The following is a 20446-nucleotide window of genomic DNA, read 5'->3' as shown; positions in this document are numbered from 1 at the left end:
TTCTCAGCTTCCAAATAGAATCAATGATGACTGATAAGAACAATCTCTGCTGATCCCCGATGGAAGTATACAGATAAGAAGTGGCTTTGAGTTAAGATGTTACTAACCCTTCAGAAGACCCCCCCCATCCAGATGTGCAGTATCTACAGAAGTTGGACCGGAGAGGGGGAGCCCATAAATATACCTTCACAGTCACCACTGTTGTTAGCATGATCAGTTTGCATAATGCCAACACCTGTACAGTTTCATGCCTTACGATGTACTTCCCGCAGCAGAGGAATTGAAATCAGTGGTCCTGATGTTGGGCCATCCTGAAGTGCCAAGGAAGGTAGGCAAGGAGGGACTCTCTTCTAAGGGCCCCAAATTTCTACTGCAGACATTTCCAATCTAACAATTCTGAAATCAACGCCTCAAAATCATTTGGCAACATAAAACTGAACCACAGAGGTTGTGATAATGCGGGGCAAGGTGTATCTGAATTCATTCTCAAAGAAATGATCCACAAAAAAACCCCACAGAAGCCATGAAAGCTGTTTTTACCTTCAATCACAAAAACTCTGAAGTTGTGCCTCAAAATCGTATCATGGTTTGATCAATAGTCAGACTGTGTCAAAAAAGGCACAGAGTGCCTGTCTGGGCAAACTGCAAAATAAACAAGCGTGACAAGCTTATTTTTGCCGTACTCTGTCATGCTTCATCTTGACTTTATTTTTCCTCTGTCCTCGTCCCAGTAGAATGAAGTGATTTACTGAACTTGAACAATAAGGAGGTTTGGGCAATGAGATTTCACTCTCAGCTACTATGGGACACATTTGCAGATCATGTCAATACTATAAATGAAAGGACGATCCGTGCTCTTACCGTCAACAATTTTGGGTATTTCTTTGGTGATAATCCATTCTCCAGGCTGCAGGAGGGACTGTCCGTAACACCTGTCAGACTCTGCACTTGTGCTAGAAAAGGCCGAACTGCTGGAGGGAGTAAGCTCTTCCAGCTTGAAAAAGTCCAGGCCAGTGGCCGTGCCCCCAAAGAACCTGCAGCCTCCTAAACAGCCACACTTGTTTCTGCCCCTTTTACTCTTCACACCATCATCTGGCCACAAAAACCACAGCCTGGGGAGCAAAGACAAATCCCAAAAATTATTCACCTAAAATTATAAAATACTCACTGTCAATCTTTCTGTGTGGTGCTGTGTTCTGATCTCACCAAGGACAATGGTCAGTTGGGTGACCCTGGCCAAGTCACTTCCCATTTCTCAGCCTCATTTTTCTCATTTATAAATTGAGGAATAAATGCACCGATGTTAGGGGGTCATTGATGAGTGAGGACTGAATGAGCACATCTATATACAATACTTTGCCAATATGTAAATGTTAGCTATTCTTCCAAAAAGGCTTGAGTGGCAGGTAAAATGCAATCCTATTTTATAGACATAAACCTGAGGCTCAGAAATAGGAAGCGACTTCTCTGAAGTAAAAAGTCTAGTAAAAAGAGGAAGCGGGACAAGAACTCCTGGCTTCTGACTTCATCTCCACGCTCTTCGCACTGTACACTGACAGCAATCGCTGAGAACTCTTCCCTTTTCCCCTCCTATCTCTCCAGCAATCTCTTGGCCTGGACCGTGAGCCCCCTTCTCATCCTCCTTTGCTGGCTCTTCCTCCAGGTCACGCCTGCTAAAGGTGGCTACCCCCAAGGCTCTGGACTGGGCCCTCTTCTCTTCTATACTGTTTCATTCGGTGAACTCATCAGCTCCCATGGATTCAATCATCATCTCTATGCTGACGATTCTCAAATCTACTGATCCAGCCCTACAAAGGCCTGACAGGAGAACCGAAATGTCAAACTTGGATCACCAAATGCCTATTGCATCTCTCAACCTGGACATCCGAAAGACACCATAATCTTAACATAGCCAAAACTGAGCTCAAGATTCCCCCACCTCCCCCAAGCCCCCCTATTACTGCCAAGGGTCCCACCATCCTCCCAGTCTCCCAAGCTCACAACCTAGGCGCCACCTTCAACTCCTCACTCTCTCTCCTCCTATAATCTATCTTCAGACAGAGCTGACTCTAGGATGAAACAGAGACTCCTGATTGTCTTCCAAAGCCCACGACAAGCTGGCTCCAAGCTATCATTCCAGCCTTGGTGTATCTAATTCCCTCTTGCACACACTTGAGCCGGACCAGATGGCCTTCTCTCTGCCCCACTTCCCATCTCAGGGCCTTTGGGGTACTGGCTGTCTCCCATTCTTGGAACACACTCGCTCCTCATCTCTGTCTCACAGTCACTCTCAAACACCATAACGCCTTTCCTGACAACACCCTCCCCCCATTTTTCATCCCCTTCCCTTGCCTAATTACCTGTGTTTTGCTACTTGGCACTTACTCTTGTCCCATTATTTATATGTTTATTCTGCATATATTCATGAACCTGACACAACGCAAACTCCTTTAGAGTAAGGATCGTTATATATTTTTGTACGTGCATTCCTCGTATCTAGCACTGTGCCTGGCTTAATAAATGCTGGCTGACTGATCAGTATCAAAAGTTAAATGTACTTTAAGAAGTTAAATGCACAAAATATGAGGATGTCTAACAATAAGAATGAACACAATAATTAACAGCATTCTTTAAAATGGTAAAAGAGTATCCAACGTGTAAAAATCAGTTTATTATTCATTACTATACGCAGACCTTCCTCAGTCTATCCTTTTGCCCATCGACAGCCCTGTTAGAAATGTGTACCTCTCATTTTCCCACCTACATGAGAGACTTTAAAGTGACTAATGAGACATTACTGATTTCAAATTGTCACCTTGTGTATAAAGATTCAGTCACTCAACACAACTCATTCAAGCTTCTGGATATAGAAGGACTTTCATTCTACTACAGGGTTTCACCATCTCATACTGTCTTTTACGGATCTAAATTACAGCATGAGAGTGACAGCAACACCGTGCAACAATCAACTATGGTTGACTTAGCTCTTCTCAGCAGCACAATGACCCAAGGCAATTCTAAAAGACTCATGATGGAAAATGCCGCCCACAACCAGGGAAAGAGCTGCTGCACTCTGAATGCAGATGGAAGCACACTATTTTCTCTTTGTTTTTTGGTAGTTTTTTTCCTTTTGTTCTGTTTCTTCTATCACAACACGACTAATGAGGAAATATGTTTTACATGATTGCACATGCATAACCGATATCAGATTGCTTGCTGTCTTGGGAAGAGGGAGGAGAGGAAGGGAGAAAAATTTGGAACTCAAACTCTTTCAAAAACTGAATGTTGAAAATTGTCTTTATATGTTAATCGGAAAAAATAAAATACCATTAAATTTAAAAAAATTATAGTATGACCTATTCTAGGTAGAGTATACACTTTCAATTGATTTTTCCAATAGTGGAAAAGGATGAGAAGCAAACTGGGCTGCCTGTGATCACACTTATTAATATCACCTTCATTAACAACTGGCCAGAGACATTCTATTCACCCAGCTAATGCTTGCTACAATAGTGATTAGCAAAGAAATAATTTAAGGAACAAAATAAAAAGCCCCAACCATTCTACGCATCTCAACTGTAAACAGCCAACGAAGAAATGTCCTCATTCCCAGCACTTTCACTCACCTCTTGGTTCTCCTGTCATGAGTTTCTAAGAAATGTCTCTGCACCTCGTGTTTGGAATGGTGGTCCGCAGCTAAGGCAACGTCCACAGTGACGAGCCCTATGTTGACTGATCCCGCCTCGAGCCAATAAGCCCTCCGTAGGAGCGCAGGCTGAAGTCCAATTCTGCAATTACTCAACTGCTCAATGTACTGTCTTACGTGGAAATCTTGGATTGCAGCACTTATCCCTTCCCCAACTGACTGATTATGGAGATTACAGTTGGCAACTCGTACGGCACCCATCTAAACAAAACAGTGGAAAAGAAAATGAAAGAATTTTTAAAACCATTATAACCCAAACTGGATAAGTCACAACAAATCGGAGAATAGCGGGTTAATTTAAAAAAGGATCTGGGTTTCTCACTTCACCTGAATAAATAAAACTCTCCACACACTCTTAAGAAATTCATTATAAAGCTTGTCTTCTGACTAGCAGAGATGAACCAGTAGCACTGCCAACATTTTTCCATATCAAATAGCAAAGCAATGTCTCTCTAGGCTTAGAGACACAGCGGTTTGCTTTCCAACTCCCTTCTGCTTTGCCTACTGTCTCTCCAAAGCAAGCATTTTGAAATCACAGCCATAGATATGGGAAGCACAATAATGTTTCTGGTAAATCCACTCGCGTATGTGACAAATCAGGAGCTTGACTGTTAAACTGTAGGAGCTGTTGTACTGTGTGGCTCCTACAAGAGAAGGGACGGGCACAAAACTGCTTAGGCAGCAGGCTCAGCCCTGGCCAAGTCCATCTGAGTGGCATCATGTCTATCTTCTCATCAAACATGGGGTGGAGTGTGGGACAATCCCAAACAGAGATCCCCTTCAAACTCCCTCCCCCACTGCCCTAACAATGTCTGCTGCTGTAGCTTTATGTCCTTTCACTAAAGGTCCACAACTGGGCAGGACAGTTTACAAGCTGGAAGGCAAGTGAGAGGTCCTCTTGGTCCCTCCCTTTATTTTACAGATGAGCAAACGGACTTGCCCAAGATCTGAGGGGAGGTCCTCAGACTCCCAGCCCTCCTGCCACTAGGTCAGGCTTACTCAATCATAAACTCAATGACCACTTATGAATCACCTACCATGGGAAAAGTCCTGTGTTGCACTAAGTGGGAGATAATAAAGGTAAAGAAGGCATGGTCCCTGCCTCTGGGAGCTTAGGTTATCCACAGCTGATCACGAATAAATAAAGAGTGGGCCTTTCAATGCCTATTTGACCCTGTTTCCTTTTCTCATTCTCTAAGTCTTTTTCCTTGTACTTTCCTCATTTCGGTTCAGCTGCTTCCTTTGTCTTTACCATTTTCTTTCTTTTTGTGATTAGTGTTTCCTTCTTTTTCTTTTCACCTATTTTTGGAATTCTCCCTCCCCTGCCCAACTTTATTCTGAGTTTCCTGCCTCTTTTCTCTCTCATTTCCTCAAATCACTTTTCTTAAATATTTTTAAAGCATGAAAATAAAATATTATGCAATGACCCATGATGGTATCTACTGCACATTAGGAAGACACCACTTATTACAAGCTCAGATGTTATGTTCTGACAGATGTCCGTGAGACAGATCATTGTTCACCATTTATACCTAGTTACTCAAAATCACTCACACAATTCATAAGGAAAATAAAGGATTAAAAAGGGAGGGGGGAGGAGGAAGAGTTTGCAAAAGAAGGAAAGGTACAAAAGGAAGGGATCGCAGAAGAAAGCTGGGGACAAAGCAGGGAAAGGGTATTGGGAAAAATAGGTAAAAAGAGTAAGAACAAGCACAAAAAGTCTGGAGAACAAGAAGAAGAGCGACAGAAGTAAAATGAAAACAAAAACGCATGGCACTAAAAATAATCAAGCTACAAGGAAAAGGAGCATAAGACAGGGAAAAAGGGAAAGGAAATGAGGGCAGGAAAGGCAGCAGGATTACTATTAAGAAGATATGACTGATTTAGAATACTGTGTGGTAAAAGAGACCCTCCAAACTAATTGAGGGTAAAGGGAATATTTGAAAAAATGATTTTTAAAAAGCTATCTGGTAAAAATCAATGGCATTTTAAAGAAACACAAGACACACATAATTTGATACCAATACTGAAGTTCATTTGAACAAAAACATGCAGGAATTGGTTCATTTTTCCATTTCCGGAAATAAAAAGGGCCATCCATCATAACTAAACTACTGCAGCCACGAGATAAACCGGTTACCCTTATATTTGTAGCACAGCCATGCTCCACGACATAGAGGTCTGCACCATCTACCGCTAAGCGGGTCATCGTGTACTTCAGGTCATCCGAGGTTGAACAAGGCCCAGGAACACAACTCATCTAGAGTAACAAAAGACTGCCAACAGTCAGTATTCTACTTATGAAAGGATTTCCTTACTTAAGAGAAAACCTGAGTGGCTGAATGTGTAATATTTTATTTTGAAAATTGTTAAGGTTCATTATGACAATTCAGGATTTGGGCAGAGGATCATAGGATTTAGAACCAGAAAGGCCTTAAAGACCATCTGGTCAATTAAGTAAACATTTATCAAGTGTCCACTATGTGCCAGCAACTGTGCTCAGCACTAGTCCGATTCCTTCATTTTACAAGTAAAGAAAACGAGCCCCGAAGAAGCGACGTGATTTGTCCCAGGTCAATTCTACACAGCAGAGCCAGGATGGGTCTTCCTGTCGGCTTCTCGGCTGTCTGCGCCCATTCTTTCCAATGAAGAGTCCCAGCTTCTCTTTTCCCTCTTGGTGCCTCCAAGCTTTACTAACAGTTTCTATTGTGAGGCATGACTAACAATATGGAGTCCATAACAAGGTTTCTTCCTAGCCACCAGTCTCCTCACTCTTCTGCTCTGCCTTCACCCCCAGTCCTTCCTCTTGTGTCACTTAGATCTTCTACAGCAGGGGCATCAGGCTCAAATAGAAATGGATTCCTGCAGCCATACACTGACTTAGAAAACCACAAATCAACATCATCTACCTTGTATTGTACTTGTATTTATTTTCGTCAAACATTTTACAATTACCTTTCAATCTGGGAGGCCATGAGTTTTACATTTCTGCTTTAGAAATAAGGATATGAATGGTCTTTGGGTATGGAAAGGGGTCTTTGGGTATTAAAGTAAAACTTTTCTTTATTTGAGTGAAACACTCCTTTAGTGTGACTAAGCAAGAGCTGGCAATGGTAAACCCAAAAAAGTATATCTCATGATTGGAACTGAAGAGTTTTAACAAAGTTTAGGGGGAAAAATGCTTTACAATGAAAAGGTTAACAAAGGAGATATGTATATATATATGTGTGTGTGTGTGTGTGTGTGTGTGTGTGTGTGTGTGTGTGTGTGTGTGTGTGTGTGTGTCTGTGTCTGTGTCTGTATAGATAGACAGATATAGAAATATACAGACAGATATCTATCCATACACACACACACAAAACTAAATAAAGGAAATACAAGGAATATCAGAATATTATCACTTTTAGAAATGTAAGGGACCTTATAGATTATTCTAATTCTCATTTATTCATTCATGTATAGATAGATATAATATACAGATGTGGATGTTTATATATTTATATCTACATATATATTACATGTAATATAAATTATTTTCATTTCATTAATAGGAGAATAGCTATTTTGTAGGGAGAAATTTAAAATTATATTTAACTTATCTTTGCCTCTGTTTCATCTATCAAATAGGAATAATCTCAGCCCTATGAGGTCATTGTAAGGATCTAATGAGCTATATATGTGAAAGGTCAAAAAACACCATACCCATGTAAAGTGCGTTAATCATACTTTTATAAATTTCCTCTAAGATTTTTGGATATTTTATTTTATATTCTCAGCATTTAGAAATAATAATATTAAGCTAAAAGAAGTTTTCCAGATTATAAAATAACAGAGAAAAATACTAGATTTTAGATTCTACCTTCTTTGGAAAGAACATGCAGCTAAAAGTTAACTCATCTTAAGGAGTCTATGTATTCCCAGCATTCCCAGTATGACGACTGAAATACCTTAGATTCACAGAAGCGACGATCAATTCCATGCTGACATAATATTACAGATTTTGGTCTTTCCAGCTCAAATTCTCGGCACACCACATGAAAAACAAATGTCTGTCCCCATTCCAGTAGACATGCCAGCTACAGGGCAGTGACAGATTGACAGCACCGTTAGCATCGAAAACAAGGTAACAGAGTTCAAGAGCTTACGAAAAGGCGAGCAGAGCTTGAAGTAACAAGAAAAAGTGTCATTTTCTTGCCACCAAATAACCTACTCGCTATAAGCCAACATAATGATTCTCATATCTTGACATCGTTTGTTTTGCTTCTTCAGTCTTTCACTTATGAATGACAAAGTGACGTAAAAAAAAATGAAAAGTATCTTAATTTTAAATCAATCCACTTCAGCAATTTCTAAAGCAATTATTTCTTTTCAGGGCAAAGCTTTCCTGTTTGGTAACTGAATTCTTTGAGCTTAAAAGCATACAGCAGGGGTGGCGGGGTGGCTAGGTGGCACAGTGGATACAGCACTGGCCCTGAAATCAGGATGCCCTGAGTTCAAATCCAGCCTCAGACACATAACACTTGCTAACTGTGTGACCCTGGGCAAGTCACTTAACCCCAAATGCCTTGTCAAAAAAAAAAAGTATACAGCAAATCTGTACCTTATAATAAATATGCCAAGCTATGATTTCCTATCTTTTATATAATACCTAATTACCATATTTAAGTAAGACAATGCCCGGACAATGGGCAATGAAGAAAAATCAGTTTTATAATTTAACAGAAACCTAATTAAACTAATATGAATTCCTTTATTTTGCTCAGTGATCTATGAGCAGTTGTGAATAACGTTGGCTTGATACCTTATACACTTGAAGGCAATGTGGTCTAGTTGAAGTGCACTGGTCCTAGAGGCCCAGGATCACACACAAAAAAAGCTAGAAAGGCACTCACAGAACAACTAGTGCCACTGCGCACTGGACACAATGCTAGATTAGGAATGTGAGGTTCCACACGCATTTCTTGGCTCTGCCACATGATACCTGCTGTCCTTTAATCTCTGTGGGCCTCAGTTTCCTCACCTATAAGATGGGGGGCATTGGACTAAATGGCTGCTAACATCCCTTCCCGCTCTGGAGCCATAGAGAGAGATCATCTCTCTACCATTCATCTTTGATGCTATAATTATGACAGAATGACAAAACCCGTTACTAACTCATAAGTATTTCGCTCCTTTTAAATGCTCACAGAGGAAAAATAAACAAGGACAGGGCTGTGTGTCCATGAACTTGTCCTCAATTGGAGGAGCTGTGTTCTCTGGCCCATCTTCAAAAAACGGCAGCTACTAGCTCATTCTACACTGAACTCTTTAAAGAGAAGATGAGATGTATTGGGAAAGAGTGCTCCAAGAAGTATGGTAGATCATGGCTTTGCCCAGATGATTTAAACTTACCCTTCCCGCCCCTAACCTGTCCCCTAACCTTTAAGAGCTCACAAACCCTGCTCTCTGGCTCTGCACTCCACAGATACATCCGGCCAGAAAGTCTAGTTGTCTGAGAGATCCATGCTATGTCCCCATATGGGAAAAGCACACAAAATGTACAATGTATATCTTACTGTGCCTACTGACGCCTACATTTCTTTACAATTTTGGAGAAGTACAACTGTGTATTCTGATATAAGCTCCATCATCTCAGATTTACATGTCAGGCTGATGTCACGAATTTCCTAACAAAGGAAGTTTCAGATTGATGACAGCATCAAGCAGAATAATATATCATATTCCTTGTAGGCCAGCTGTACCTCAAAAAGAGAAGTCCTTCTCTGTTTCGCCATCTGCTAATCAAGTTCTAAATTTGTTATAGCTCCTATAAAAAGGACTCAGGGAGCAGTCTTATCAATAGCTACAGAAAGTCAATACCTAGGGAATCAATATTTTTTAACAACTGAACAACAGTAGGCTCTTTCCCATTATTCCAGCCATTCTAAGTACTGGCTTCAATATAGAGAAAAGATTGGATTAGGAAATGTTAAGACCATGTCGAACACTGAGCATACCTGTGGTGCTGTAACTTTAGCTGTCAGACACCCAGCCTGGACGTCAATTAACCATGCATATTCTAAGGAATCACTTCCCAGAGGGAGACCTTCTGCCGAAAACATGGCATGTGCTCGGAGCTGCAGACCTGACAAGCTGATGTGACCTTCTCTAAGCACTTCATCCACAGGAGGTCGCTGCTGATAATGACAGTGAGAACACAATGAGTACTCAAAGACTCTATGTCATTACAACTTAAAACTATCAAAGCAGATACACAATAAAACTGTACTTTCTGGAATGGCCCCTGACCCTGAAAGAAGTAGTCAGGAGAGAATCAAATTTCTTGCTGGTTAGTAACCCCTGAGTACCCATTAGCAAACCAACAAGAAGCAACAAAAACACTACTGAAAACTTTATCTTTTGTTTTTATATCACCTTCATTTCCAAACACATGGTCAGACTTACAGATCATACGGCCAAAGAGACGGAGGACTAGACATTTTCTCTGATCGTCAAGACCTCTCAAACCTCCCCAAAATAAGAATTATGTCCAAGAAGTTAACTAATTTCAAGTGTTTCCACTGTCTAAAACCCCAACAAGTTCTAGAGGTAACAATCTGTTAAATTAAAAGCAGAGAAGCCTAATCTCTAATCCCTGACCTGCTCATTCAACAGCTCTTCCCCACCCCTAGACAATGCTGCAAAAAACGTACTCATAGACTTGTGCTCTGGGATCCACTCAGAAAGCCCCCTGCTGCTGCTGCCAGCAGCACCCCCACCCTTTGCCCACTGTTCTGTGGCAACAAGTAAGAGGGCTCAACTCCACCCCTCCCCTCCAACACCCACACTATTTGGAGGAGGTGGAGGTACAGGTAAGCAGAAGCTTGCTCTGCCTAGGAAGGCATGAAAAAACAAAAGTAATAAAGAAGAATTTAGTAAAAAAAAAGATAATTTCATTATCACATCAGAGCTTAGTCTGGTCACATAAAGTAATAACTTAAATCCTTATAAGCAAAAAAATAATAATAATAACATTAATGGCCTTCAAGTGACTATCTATGTTCTGTCCTGATGACAAACAGCTGCACGCTCAGCCTGAGACTGAAAGAACAGAAGGAAATGAAGCAGTTGGGGCTCACCAGGCCAGAAGGAAGGCCACTTCTGTACCCCCAGAAGTCACCTGAGGGTGAAGACTGTGGCCAATTAAAAGTGAAGAGGCTAAGAGAGCTTTGAGGTCGAGTCATCAGGGGATGTGACATAAAAGGGAAGGAGTCAGAGAGTGAGCAACAGGGGAACATAAAGAAAAAAATGCAGAAATTACCAAAGATCACAGGAGGAAGAAAAATGAATTAATAACCTTGAATAAAAACAGTTACACTAAACAGGTAAGAGATTACTAATAGAAGGGAATATTGGTCTCTAAATCATCTGAGTCCACATGCCTCTGAATAAATACTACAAAACAAAGGAAAATAAATATTACGAAACTAACACTTTATGAGGCAGAAAACTCTTACACTAGAGTGTATCCAAGGGAGGTCAAATATGAGTGAAACATCTTGAAAACACATGAAAGAAATGCGGATATCTACTGTGGAGAAAAAAAGATTCCAGAGTTAACACGAAAGTGTTCAAACGGGTAGGATGAAGAAGACAGATTATACTTGTTCTCTCTAGCTGCAGAAAGGCCAACTTAACTCCTTCACCCCTGTTTTTTGGCTTCCTTTTGTGGATTCTCTTCCCCCATTAGATTGTAAACTCCTTGAGGGCAGTGACTGTATTCCCAACACTGAGCACAGAGCCAGAGATAGAGTAGGTGCTTAATAAAAACTGACTCACTGACATCAGGAAAATCTTCTTAAAAATCAGAGGTGTCCAAAAGTTGTCTGGGTTGCCTTAGAGAGGTGGTAGTTTGTCCCTCTAGAAGGAGTGAGGAATCACCCTTGATGGCTCTTTTGTGGTTCTTTCCACTTCACCTGATTGTCGTTGTGTACTTTCCTGGTTCTGCTTACTTCAGACTCTTATTAGTTCAAGAATTCCTCATTCTGATCCTTTTCTATGGCATAGTAATACTTTGCTAGGTTTAGGTGGCCTCTGCGGTCTCTTCCAGACCTAAATAAACAAATAATCCTATGGGCCTCTGTACTGAAGCTTCACTAGCTACAACTAAATGAATAAGCCCAAGGCAGAAGCAAATACCCATAAACAGGCCTGATCAAGTGTGGTTGTGGGGCTTTCTTCCTCTAGATCTATTAAAGTGTTTTCTAATCAATAACACATTTATTAAGTTGGATAGGCCTATGTGCCAAGAACTAGGTTGGGGCTTGAGACAAAAATACAATAAATGAAATAATCCCTACTTACTAGAAATGTACATTTGGATGAACAAATAAACAAGGACATATAAAGCATGGAGAGAATAAACACAAGGAAGGATAACAGAGTTAATCACAAGGTAGTTTGAAAGGGAGAGTGTTAGCAGTTGAGGGATTCAGGAAAGATTTCAACAAGGAGGTGGCTCTGGAGCCTGAACAAAGAAAAGGATTCTGTGAAAGGGAGGTGAGGAGGAGTGTGTTCCTGGCTCGGGTGTGGCTGGTGCAAAGGCACAGAGACAGGAGATGGAGGATGGCGTGACTAGAAGAATGGTGGTAGAATGAGGACGTCTAGAAGAGGGGTGAATCTCAGTGGAAAGATGATGAGTTTGAGATGTCTCTAGAACATCCAACGTGACGTGTCTAATATGCCACTGGTTATGCAAAAATAAAGTTCTGGGATAGAGACCGTTGCTGGGTATTTTCAGCATAGGTAGGGTAATTAAACCCACTGAAGCAGATGAGGTCACCACAGGAGAAAGAGCTGAGAGAGTAGAGAAGTGGGCCCAGAATGGATATCTGGGAGATACCCAAAGGACTTGTATCACGGAGGCATGATATGTGCTCTTCAGCACAGCAGACTGAGGATCAGTTAGGTGTGTAGAGAAGAACCAGGACAGGTTACTGTCATGAAAGTCCGGGGAAGACAGAGTATAGAGAAGAAAAGAATAATCAATAGTTTCAAATACTGCAGACAGGTGAGGAGAGAAGAGACTGAGAAAAGACTATCAAATTTGGTAATTAAGGGAATATTTGTAACTTCACAGAGAACAGTTTGAGTCAAGTGGTGAGGTCAGGAGCCAGACTGCAAAGCATTGAGTGGGGAATGAAAGAAATGGAGACAGAAAGGAGAAGTCCAGTGATGGCAGAGGGAGGAAAAGTTTCCCCTAATAGTTACAATGGGTTTTGTATGTCTTTCAGGATTCAAAGTACCTATTTACCTACTCCAGTCCCTCTGGAGGAATTTTCTCTTTCCCTCATCTTCCCCCAAGGTTCTTTCATTCTCAATTCCAAAAGGAAGGAAACAAGAGGCCTCTCCACCATCTTCCCATGTAAAATAACTACAGTGGTTCATCTAATTATTTAGCTATGGTTTATGCATCATTTCACAAAGATTATCTTAATCTTTCTTTAAGAAATGTTTTTTCCAACATATAGTTAACTCTCGATTTTTCACAGCATAGAAATAAACTGGGGAATAGTGCTAATCTCCAAGAAATGATCCAAAACTTATGTGTATGTAGATGTATATGCGGTTATAATTTTCTAGAATTTAAATTTTCCTTATGTTTTACTTAGTCTGATCTTGAAATGAATTTGATTTCCAGAAAACACATCACCTAATGCTGGCAGTTGAGTGTCCCAATACAGTGCTTCGAACAACAACAACAAAAAAGGCAGCCTAGGGTGAGGCCATTTCTTCAAGTAGAATCTAAACAGCCAGTGAATGAATGGACAATACTGGCTACCTAACGAGGCTGGTGGTTAATCAAAAACGAGCTCAAAAGGCAGTAAATAAATCTTCCAAGAAAACTACAAAAACATCTTTTAAGTAAACCATATAATAATCCACCAACTGCCTATATGGAGATGGTCAATTCCAGTCACCATTCAAAAGTAGTCAATATGTTTATGGTCTGCTTTTCATCTAGGATTAGAATTTGTAAAGCATTATTTCATACTGTTAACTCAAATGACTTTCAATGACAAAAAAATGTTATCCATCTGACACTTTAAAATGAAGGAAAAGGGGGAAAAAAAGAAGTATAATATTAGTGGATTCAAGAGCAACAACGAAAATGACTCTTGATAAAAGAATTAACATGGTCTGGTGGAAGAAGAAGTAGAGACCTACTGAGACACTCAGGTTCTAAGCCCTTTCAGACATTCAGCTCTGTGACCACATCCAAGGCCTCTCTCTCTGCTCTCGATTTTCTCATTCATAAATTGGTAAAATGCTATTTGTCGGAAAAAACCGTAGCAAGGAAAATCCTTCTTAAATTTTAACATATCATATTATGTGTCAATTACTGGAAAAGGTCGCCATTTACAGATTCACCCTAGCTTACAGAAATGCATCTCTTCTTAATACTTAACATTCAATAGCTTAAATGCATTCAAGTGAGAGATGACATCACTAGCACAGCCATACACTGGATCTATCACATCACAAGGATTCTAAGAACATCAGCTGATGTCAGTAGATTTTTTGGCCATCCTCACTCCCATATAGTATTACCTGGTAGTTATCATTCACAAATACATTTAGTGGGGACAAAACAAGTTGCAGCATGGTTTCTCTAAATCCTTTTTTCATTTCAAAACATAATCTTTCCAAGAAAGCTGTTGGACATTCAGGACCATCAGTGCTTCCATGCTGAAAGATAGACAAAGTGCCACAATCAGAACACAGACATGTGATCAGGAATACAAACAACTCATGTACCTGAAAGACACAGTATTATTATTTCTGTAGCCAAATAAAAAAACAGTACTCTTATGTAAATACCATAAAAATGGAGTTTATTTGTATCTCCCTGAGGTCAGCAATAACTACTTTGCAAATGAAGGGGGAATTAAAGTTACTGAGCAACTCTGACTTCACAGAATTAAATTTCCATATGTAGCCTCCCCCTGTTTCCTGGCATTGAGCCACTGCAGAGCACATCTGGCCTGAGTGCTTGAGGCCTTGCTGCCTAACCCTAGACCCTTGAATCACCTGACCCAATCCTTAGCCAATCTTGCAAATCCTAAGATCACCCCTAGGGCTGTTACGGAACACAAATTCTGAGAAAATCCTATTTCCGAATCAGCCTACAGAAGCCCTACGGGACCTACAGAAAACAAGGAAGCTGTTCGGGACTTGGTTCTGGAGTTTAAAATTACATCTAGGATTACAGGATTTGGAGCCATGGGTGATCTAATCTAACCCCTTCATTTTATAGATGAACAAAGGCCAGGACAATTTTAGGATGTGAAATACAGTAAGTACTAAGACAAAATGTTCCGCAATCTCCCAGGGACAAAACAAAGTAGAAATACTGGAATGTACACAAAAAATTCCTAATAAATTCAAAAAACTATTAATGTTTCAGAAGTAATGCTTCCCTCCTTTTAACTTCTACACAGTATTTTACTTCTAATTCTTTTATAATTTTTATCAATCTATATCTTACACTACAGCAGCTCTTTATTTGTATAATCTTCCTCATTAGACTATGAAGTTCCTAAAGGATGGGGATCATGTCTTATCTATCTTTGTGCCCTCCCATACCCTAGACAACCCTTAGCACACAGTAAAGCAATGATATACACCAAAATAGAACATACACCCACTACAGAGAAAAGTCATTCACCCAGTTTACAAAAAGCAAAAACGAAACTTTTTAACAGATACATGAAGAATTGGGGGGGGGGGGGTCACAACCCACAGTTTAAGAAGTGCTGAAGAGGTAATAAGGGGAAAAAGTTGAAGAAGCCCTGGTTCCGAGGACCACGTCACGTGACTTACAACAGGAAGGCGCCCGTGAACCTTGTACAAGTTCACGAGCACTGTGATGTCCCATGGACGCAAGGTAAGGGGATGGACCGGTTTGGCCAATGCCTCATTGTCTTTTTTGTCATGTTCCATTCCAACAGCAGTCCAGCCAGAGCTGGATGAAGTGGAGAGCGATAAGACAGGGCTGGAAATCACTTCTTCAAAGTCCATGTACATGTCATCTTCTCCAAAGTAATTCTCCTGCGGAAATGGAAGAAGAGAAGTAGAACTCTGGTTGTCCAACGACAGAATGGACATGACCACAAAGCAGCTATTGTTTTGTTCTGAGTCCATTTTAAAATTTTTAACTAACAAATAATAGATATCAGAAGATCTTTTCTTTATTCTCTTCAGTCAAGTGACTATAAAGAAATGATATGCTATAGAAAATCATTTAAGAAAACCAACCTATTTCCTTGTATTTGCAGCAGATACTTTTAATGCATATGTAAGTTCATTCTCATGGTTTCTAAAGATGAGAAAGTAATACGCACACACACGTGTGTGCACATATACTTAGCGATACTCTCTGAATTATCCTTTTTGGATAATGTCTTTATTTTTTTTTCTTGTTCTATTGCTGCTTTCTCCTACTTGAAGAAGCACTTATTTTTAAAAAATAATAATTGGCCAAATCCTATATAATTTCTAATTTTAATATATTTTACAGAAATTCATGATAACTCATTAGTGGGAAAGAAATACAGGTTTTGAAATTATTTGACCAAAAGTACTCTTTAAATTGCATGTCTTCATGAGTTTTTCTTAGAGATGCTATACAGTTTCAAATGCAAAATTAAATACAAAGTATTCCAAAACACTTTTGAGACATCATCTATTACAGCTACAGAGTATTACAAGTTCATAAGAATATTCATTTTTGCTACTCAACCAATCTCTGCTAAATTATCTAACACAAAAATAGCTTGTGCCAAACTTCCATGGGAACTGTGAATGGTATTTTTTAGCCTTTTTATATGTGTCAATTAAATATCTTTAAAAATAACTTTTCAAAATCAAAGTGTTATAAGTAATTTATTCACTGCTTTCTCCTTAAATTTGCAAACAAAATGTACTTTTAAAATGAGAGCTCCTTAAATAAACAAGTTGACTAGTAAAATCTGGAATTACAGTAAAAACCGTTGGTTAGGGAAGAGTAAGCATCAGGCGAGTCTGTTCTACATATCATCAAAGAAGGTCCAGTACTGAAGGCCCCAATCTTCCACATCTTGGAGTAACTTTTTTCACGGCAAATTCACAGAATATAGAATGTTATGGCAAAGCTCTCAGGCAGGGGTGGGGAACCTGCAGCCTTCATCTTGTCCTGTAAAATCTGGATTTAGGCAGAAGGTCACACTTAAGCATCTGGAAGGCCACATGTGGCCTGAAGGCCACAGGTTCTCCACCCCTGTTCTAAGGAATTAGACTTCACACAGTGAGAGTGATAGCAAGCAAACACAGCACCTACCAAACGCGACAGGAAGATCACAATCACCTTGTTACTTGTACTCGTTCTAATCTGCATGCTGGTCTTGCTTCACAATACATTTCCAAACTAGTCCTAAGAACCATTCCCTTACAGAGACTGAAAACGTTTTCACTTACCACTTACTGTTTTTAGAGTAGACAATCTTTGATTTAAAGGAGACAAAAGCTCTGAAGTATCTGAGTCCTCTAAACTGCTGAGCTCCTCAAGATGCTGGAGCGGCGGTGCAGAGTTAACAGACAGAAAGTTGGCCTCCAAGCCAGGGGGACGAGTATTCAAGTTCTGTCTCTCACAGGCATGGGGCAGAGCGCCCAACCTCTCAGCGCTCTAACCCGTGCCCAGAGGCTCTAAGTGACTCAAAAGGAGTCAGTCTGCATAACTGGAGACAATTTTCTACACTGATGAAAGCAGCGGTCCAGTCTACATCCCTATCCCAAAGCTATACACATTATCTCCCCCATTACTGACAACTAATTGCCTTCCTCTCTACCACTCCCTGTTCACTGCTCCAGATATGATCACATACTCATCTCAAGGAAGGAGCTAGAATGTATTCAGTGTGACTGCCGTGCCCAGAAAGGAAAAAGAGACCATGAACAAGAGGTGAAACAAGAAGCCAGCAATAACTGCTGTCTCTGAGAAGTGAGCATGAAAAAGCCTTACTCCCTGCCCAGTTTAAACACTAAAAACGTCCAATTAAAAATCTGGCTTTTACTGAAGTGCTATCAGCTCTTTTGCAATCAAAAATGCTTGTGCTGAAATGACTTTTTAAAGCAAAGGTATTCACAGTTTGAGAACAGGTTCAGTTGGTCCCTCATAAAACATCCTCCCATCACTCTGAGTAAGATTAGTAAGGGTCTGCCGACTTGGTGTTTGAAAGTCTGTACACCAAAAGGCATAAAAACACCTTTGCAATAAAACTTCATTAAATCTGCTTAAAATCTTGTCAAATCATTCTATAAATTATTAAAAAAAACCCCTAAGCTAATAATTTTTAAGTGGTCAGGGAATGGAGAGCACCGCTTTCAATTTTTAATCACATTTAAATTACTTCAGCTACTATTGTGAAAGTACATCTTCCTTCGATCCTACCTTTATAGACAGAAAGGCATTCAGCAGAGGTCCGTACAGGGTTATCTGAGAATCTGGAGAGAGTTCCATTTCTACATGAAGCTTATCAGGCGGCAGTTCTGATGGATCAACAGGAGGGCGTGAAGAGGTTGTAGGAGAAGAAACAACTCTGTCTGATGCTTTCTGAGATGGTCTTAGTACAGATAACATTGTTTCTTCCATCTCTGACACTTTAGAACAAATAAAAAATTAATTTGGACAACCAAAAATACCTGCTGACTTCATCAAAGCAGTCAATGAAAATGCTAAAAATAAGTCATTTTGTAACTAGGGAAGCAAACAAATCAGCTGACATTTCTAGCGACAGTAAAAAAGAAGTCACTAAGGAAGCTCGTTGCAGTATTTTAATTGGCTTCAGAAAGGACTCAAAGGTTTAAAAAGTGAGAAAAAAAAAACCTGTACACAAATCACAGACAATAAATGTTAGGAGGAGAACCTCACCATGCAGAATTGATCACAAAAAGCTATTCAAATACATGACATTATGAATGTCATCATGCATGTCATAGTCAAAGATTTCTGACTTGCTTACAACAAACAAAATAATCACTTAAATTTACCCTAACTTAGCTATTTCAAGGTACAATTTTGTGAAAAAATTTCAGAACACATTTAACTGCAAACGGTATCATGATGTCCTGAAAGGACTGCTTTCTGTCACTAAGGCAAGTATTTTACACGTAAAGGGTACCCACAAAAATCTGATGGGATGAGGTTCAGGATGTAGATGTAAGCAGGAGTATCCTGCATGTTATATGTGCTAAATAAATGTATGTTGTATTGAACAGGAATAACCAACACTCTCCAATCTGTATTTCATTAAAATTTTTACACCTAGCATCTCTAACAAAGTTACAAACTTCTACACGATTACGAACAAATTCTCTTAATGCGATAAAGAATTCTGCAATATAATTTATAATCACATCAAAATCCTTTGCAAAGATTTTATACCTGTTTCAAGAAACAAGAGCATAAACATCTTCTCTTGATTCATTTTCATAGCAAGCCCCCTGAATTAGGGATGTACCCAAAGGTTCTTTCCTGGGCCTCTTGTACTTTCTCTCCACATTTTCTCGTTGGTGACCTTAGCAGCTCTACCCAGATTATTCCCAAATGTAGACTCTGATCCCACTTAGCCATATGCTTATTGGACATTTTGAGCCATTCTGAGCCTACAGGCAGCTCAAAACTCAATTACGTCCAAAACAGGATTCCTTCTATTGCCCCCCCAAACCCACCCACACTTCCCATATCGCTTCTTCTGTTAGGGGTACCACAATCCTCTCAGTTATCCACGTTTGCAACCCTGGAATTATCCTCAACTCCTCCCTGTCCCTGACCCTGCACTTCTACCTCTATCTGAACCAGCCCCTCCTTCTCTCTATCCATAGACAGGCCCTAATCAACTCTTGCCAATAATATTACAGTAGCCTCCTAATTGTTTCCCTGCCTCATCCTGACCCCACTCCAATTCCATTCTCCACAAAGCTCAAAGTCCAGATCTGACCATGTCACTCTCCTACTCTATCTAACAAAACCCTCTATGGCTCCCTACTGCCTACAGGATCAAACAGAAGCTCTTCTGGGTAGCTTTTAAAGTCCTTCCCTTCCTGGCCTCAACTTACCTTTCCAACCTCATGAAATACCACACCCCTCCTTTCCTGCACACTAGCATCTAGACACACTAGAGGACCTTTTGCTGGTCCTCATGTAGAAAACACTATGCCAGTTCCAAACCTCCGCACTGGCTGTCTCCCGTTTGGATGGCACAGCTGTCTCACTTCCGCCTCCAAGGATACTTTGCTTGCTTCAAAGCCCAGCTCCCGGCCATCTTCTACATGAAGCCTTTCCTGGCGCCCCACCCTCCGGGCGTTCCTTCCTCCAAACCTACCTCGCCGTCACTTTACACACAAGTTGTCTCCTGATAAAGGGCAAGTGCCATTTCTTTCGCTTCTGTTTTTGTACCCCCAGCATCAAGTACAGAGATGGAGTAAGGACTTAATAAGTGCTTGAGGAGGGACTGATTACTGTCTTACATTTATTCTTTTGACTTTTGGAGAAAAGAACCAAAAAGCATCCAAAGGCTTAAGACGGAGCACACGTGAAAATACTTACATGACTGCTTTAACTGTTCATCTGCCTTCTGAGGATAGATTGGATGCCAAGTGTAGTCAATGGTAAGCATCACACTTGGAACAGTCCAGCATTCAACCCAGCCAGCCCTGTTCAAA

General features: G+C 40.3%; 1 protein-coding gene across 1 annotated transcript in view; it reads right to left on the bottom strand.

Moving 5' to 3' along the window:
• BLTP1 (bridge-like lipid transfer protein family member 1) overlaps positions 1 to 20446 on the bottom strand; it is a 210527-nt gene that overhangs the window by 122794 nt on the left and 67287 nt on the right. The window contains 9 exon segments of the mRNA XM_078148243.1: positions 862 to 1112; positions 3627 to 3907; positions 5847 to 5966; positions 7654 to 7782; positions 9703 to 9882; positions 14297 to 14434; positions 15569 to 15796; positions 18174 to 18382; positions 20331 to 20437. Coding sequence (XP_078004369.1) covers positions 862 to 1112; positions 3627 to 3907; positions 5847 to 5966; positions 7654 to 7782; positions 9703 to 9882; positions 14297 to 14434; positions 15569 to 15796; positions 18174 to 18382; positions 20331 to 20437 — 1643 coding nt within the window.

The sequence above is a fragment of the Phascolarctos cinereus genome, unplaced genomic scaffold (assembly GCF_003287225.1).
Source record: "Phascolarctos cinereus isolate Bilbo 61053 unplaced genomic scaffold, phaCin_HiC Scaffold_9;HRSCAF=440, whole genome shotgun sequence".
Lineage (NCBI taxonomy): Eukaryota > Metazoa > Chordata > Mammalia > Diprotodontia > Phascolarctidae > Phascolarctos > Phascolarctos cinereus.
This window is presented reverse-complemented; position numbering and strand designations above follow the sequence as displayed.